At 32.5% G+C, this 4,189-nt stretch overlaps 1 protein-coding gene across 1 annotated transcript; it reads right to left on the bottom strand.

The window, feature by feature from the left end:
• Nucleotides 1-1,939: 1,939 nt before the first annotated feature.
• On the bottom strand, nt 1,940-2,506 carry LOC131605932 (secreted RxLR effector protein 161-like). Its single transcript, XM_058878220.1, has one exon. The coding sequence runs from the start codon at nt 2,504-2,506 to the stop codon at nt 1,940-1,942; it is 567 nt and encodes a 188-aa protein (XP_058734203.1).
• Between the last annotated feature and the right edge of the window lie 1,683 nt (nt 2,507-4,189).

Genomic DNA, 4,189 nt, shown 5'->3' with positions numbered 1-4,189 from the left:
ATTTTTGCTAAAAAAAACATTTATTTTGGTTGTCATGGTTCTTTGTCCCCACACATGAAATTTTTTGATGTGTTTGAACTCTGAATAATTCTTTTGAAGTGCTTTTAATTATTCTATCAATTTTTTACAATAAGTGGCGTTCATTGTGGGATTAAATAATTGTGTTTCAAGTGAGAACCATGTGCTTAAATGGTCGATTGAGAAATTTTATGGAAACAACGATTTTTGATTGCGAAAATTGAAGATGTGATCAATCTTAACTCAAGAGATGTGTATTGAAGCATTTTAGGGTGAAGCATCGATGTTTGGACTCCTAACAGAAGTATCATTATCTAAATGACAGATAAGACCAAAAGTTTCATTACCTTGTGCCTTGGGGATAAAGTTCTAAGAGAAGTCGCCATGGAGAACACTACGGATTCGATGTGGGAAAAAATTGAATTATTATATATGACCAAGAATTTGCCTCAGAGATTATGTGTGAAACAATAACACAACTCATTCTGAATGGTAGAAATAAAATCCATTGTTGAGTCGTTCCCAGAATTTTATAACATTATTAATGATCTTGGGAATATTGAGGTAAAGATTGATGATGAGGACATAACTCTACTCTTGTTGAGCTAATTATCTAGATCCTTTGAGCACTTTAAGAATGTCTTTCTTTATGGTAAGGAATATAATATTACTTCAGAAAAAGTTCAAACAGTTGTGAGATCTAAAGAATTTTCAAAGGTAAAATTTTGTAAGATTGATGATAGTGGTGAATGCTTGAGTTTCTCAAGAGGAGAAAGTGAGTGTAGAGCGATATCCAAATCAAAGAGGTTTGACAAGTCAAAGGTAAAATGATTCAATTGTCAAAATATTGGTCACTTCATGAGAGATTGTACTGAGAAAAGGGGAAATGATGATTTTGTTCAACTTGAAATTACCTAAAATTAGGGTAGTTATGAGAGTGTTGGTACAGTAACAGTGTCAAGTTTGGAGACTAAAGATATTTGGGTCGTGGATTCAGGTTCTCTTATCATATATGTCCAAGAAAAGAATACTTTGAGACTTTGAAGTTGGATCAAGGTGAATTAGTTATCTTGGTGACAATAAGGCTTGCAAGGTTCATGATATTGGTCCGGTCAGACTTAAAAAACTTATGATCATGAGTTTTTTATTCACAATGTGAGGTATGTTCAACAGTTCATGTGAAATTTGTTATTCATATGCATGTTTGATGATATAGGATATTACAAAAAAGTTGAACATGGGGAGTTAAAGATTTCACAAAAAGAAGTTATTATAGCTAAAGGGTCTAAAATATATGGTTTGTATATTTTAGACGGTTCTAATGTTTTTGTTCATTCATCATCAACTAATGAAGATTTTCATACAAGAACGAATTGTGGGATTTGAGATCAAGGCGTGATGGATGCCTGGAAATTGTTTCAAAGCACTTTAATGAGCTTGCAGAAAACAAACACTACACCAAAAAAAATACTTTTCTTATTTGAAAAATAAAAAACATAATCAAGAGAGACTGAAATTAAAATAGATTTAGAAATTTATGAGAGGGAATTGATAATAGAAGCACTACTTTTGTATATTCTGTTGAAATGAAAATATAACTTTGGCCTTTATATAGACCCAGAGATTTCTGCTATTCTCAGAAAACAAGTAAATACTAATAATAGGCCACTATCTCTTTGCCTTCTAACTACAACACACTCTGTCTTTTCACTAACTTAATAATAGAAACCCAATTAGTATAACATTAAAGTTTATTCAATAAAAATCCCCTGTAAACTTAAATGTTTTTACTATCCTCTATGCCAATCATCTTCTTACATTTATCAAAGAGTATTTTTGGTAGCGGTTTTGTAAAGATATTTGCAGCTTGATCCTTACTCGCCACATGCGTCAATTCCACATTTCCTTCTTTCACGTGGTTTCAGATAAAATGAAAACGAACGTCTATGTGTTTTCTTCTTTCATGATTTACTGGATTCTTTGCTAGCTCAATTGCAGATTTGTTGTCAACTCGAATCTCCGTTGCATTTTGCTGCTTCAGATCCATCTGTTTCAACAATTTTCTAAGCCATGTCGCATGACAAACACACAAGAATACTGTTACATATTCAGCTTCACGTGTCAAAAGTGTTACTATTGGTTGCTTCTTAAAAATCCAAGTGATTGCGGTATTTTCCATGAAGAACACATATCCTGAAGTGCTTTTTTGATCGTCTATATCTCTGCACCAATCACTGTCAGAGTAACCATCCAACTTGTAACCTTTTGTTCTTGAGTAAAACATTTCAAACGACAATGTTCCTCGGATGTACCTGAGGATTTGCTTCACTACCTTCCAATGTGAATATATTGGCTCCTCCATGAATTGACTTGAAAATACGACACTTAAAGAAATGTTTGGCCTTGTACATGTGAGATAATGAAGACTACCCATCAGACTCTTGTATCTACCTGCTTCGACTCGTTCTCCTCCATCAAATTTTGACATCTTTGCACCCGGTTGGCCGGTTCCATTGGTGTCGAAACTGGATTACAATATTTCATTTTGTATCTTTTCAGGATTTCCTTTGCATACGTCTCATGTGATATGAAGATTCCTACTTCCACTTGTCTAACCTCCAGGCCAATAAAAAATCTCATCAGACCCAAATATGTCATCTCAAATTCTTGTTTCATTGTGCCTTTGGATTCTTCTTTACATAAAGAGCATCTTCATACGGACATTGCTTAAACTCATTCTCCTTGAAATATATGTCTATATGTGTATTTCATGCTCGTGGTGCTTGCTTCAGCCTATAAAGCGCTTTCTTCAACTTTAGCACCTTCTTCTCTTCTCCAGATTTTATATACCCAAGTGGTTGTTCGAGGTAGACTTCCTCTTCGAGAACACCATTCATAAATGCAAACTTGACATCCATTTGAAATATTGGCCATTTGTATTGAGCAACTTGTGAAATTAGTAGCCGAATTGTCTCCATTCTAGCCATTGGAGCAAATATTTCGTCATAGTCGATTTCTGCCTTCTGCTTGTATCCCTTTGCAACAAGTCGTGCCTTATATCGTTCCATTTTGCCTTAAACATTTATCTTTTTCTTGAATACTCACTTCACACCAATGGATTGACTTCCTTTTGGAGGTTCGACCAGCTCGCATGTATCGTTGCGGTTAATCGCTTCAATCTCTTCGTTCATGGCAGTTTTCCACTTATTGTCTTGCAATGCTTCTTCAAAACTGATGTTTTCAGCATCTGTCAAGAGACATACATGGTGCACCTCACTTGTCGAATCTTACAAATCTTATAAGACTTCGCATTTTGGATTGTCGAACTTCATCTTCACTGTCAGTAGTTTCAGAGTTTGTTGGTGTGCTAGTTGGTACAGAATGGAGATGTTAATACCCAGCCACACTCATCCTAAACCCACTTGGACTATTCAAACATTATTAAATTACCATTGTCTTTATCAATTTTATTATATATTTATTCTTATTAAGATATTATATTATTTTGATGATTTAATATTTATATTATTTATTTTTAAAAATATAAATTGTATGATTAATTTATACTTAATGATGCTATTTAATTTATTTTTTAAATTTTAATACTATGAAGACAAATATAATTTATTTTTTATCTATAATATCCTTAATTTTTGTCATAGGATAATCTTGTGCAAGTATAACTTACACTACCTTAAACTTTATAAACAATTAAAAAAAATTATCAAAAGAGTTACACTTAAAGAAGAGAGTATCAAAGTCTCTAGCTAGATAAAGTAGAGAAATTGCATTTTTTATTGTTGCTCCTGATAAGGACAATGACAAATATGATCCAACACGAAATCTCAAACACACCTCCTCCTATTTCCTCCCATTTGAGTGAATCACATATATAGTTGAAATATGACTATAATGGAAAGATAAGAGAATTTTCATAAAACAAATTGAGAATTTAAAATTTTGGAGTTTTTTTTAAATTAAATTAATAATTATTAATAAGTCAGCATGTCACCTGGATGCCACATCAATGAAAGTTTTTATATGACACTCACATGTACAATTAAGATTCTTTAGCACTTATTAATTAGTATTAATATGTATAAAATAAAATAAAAACCATTTACTCAAACACAAAGCATACTAAGATGAAAAGAAAAAATCTTACTATGAC

Source organism: Vicia villosa, linkage group LG5 (genome assembly GCF_029867415.1).
Source record: "Vicia villosa cultivar HV-30 ecotype Madison, WI linkage group LG5, Vvil1.0, whole genome shotgun sequence".
NCBI lineage: Eukaryota > Viridiplantae > Streptophyta > Magnoliopsida > Fabales > Fabaceae > Vicia > Vicia villosa.
The sequence above is the reverse complement of the archived record's forward strand: the minus strand, read 5'-3'. Positions and strand labels throughout refer to the sequence as shown.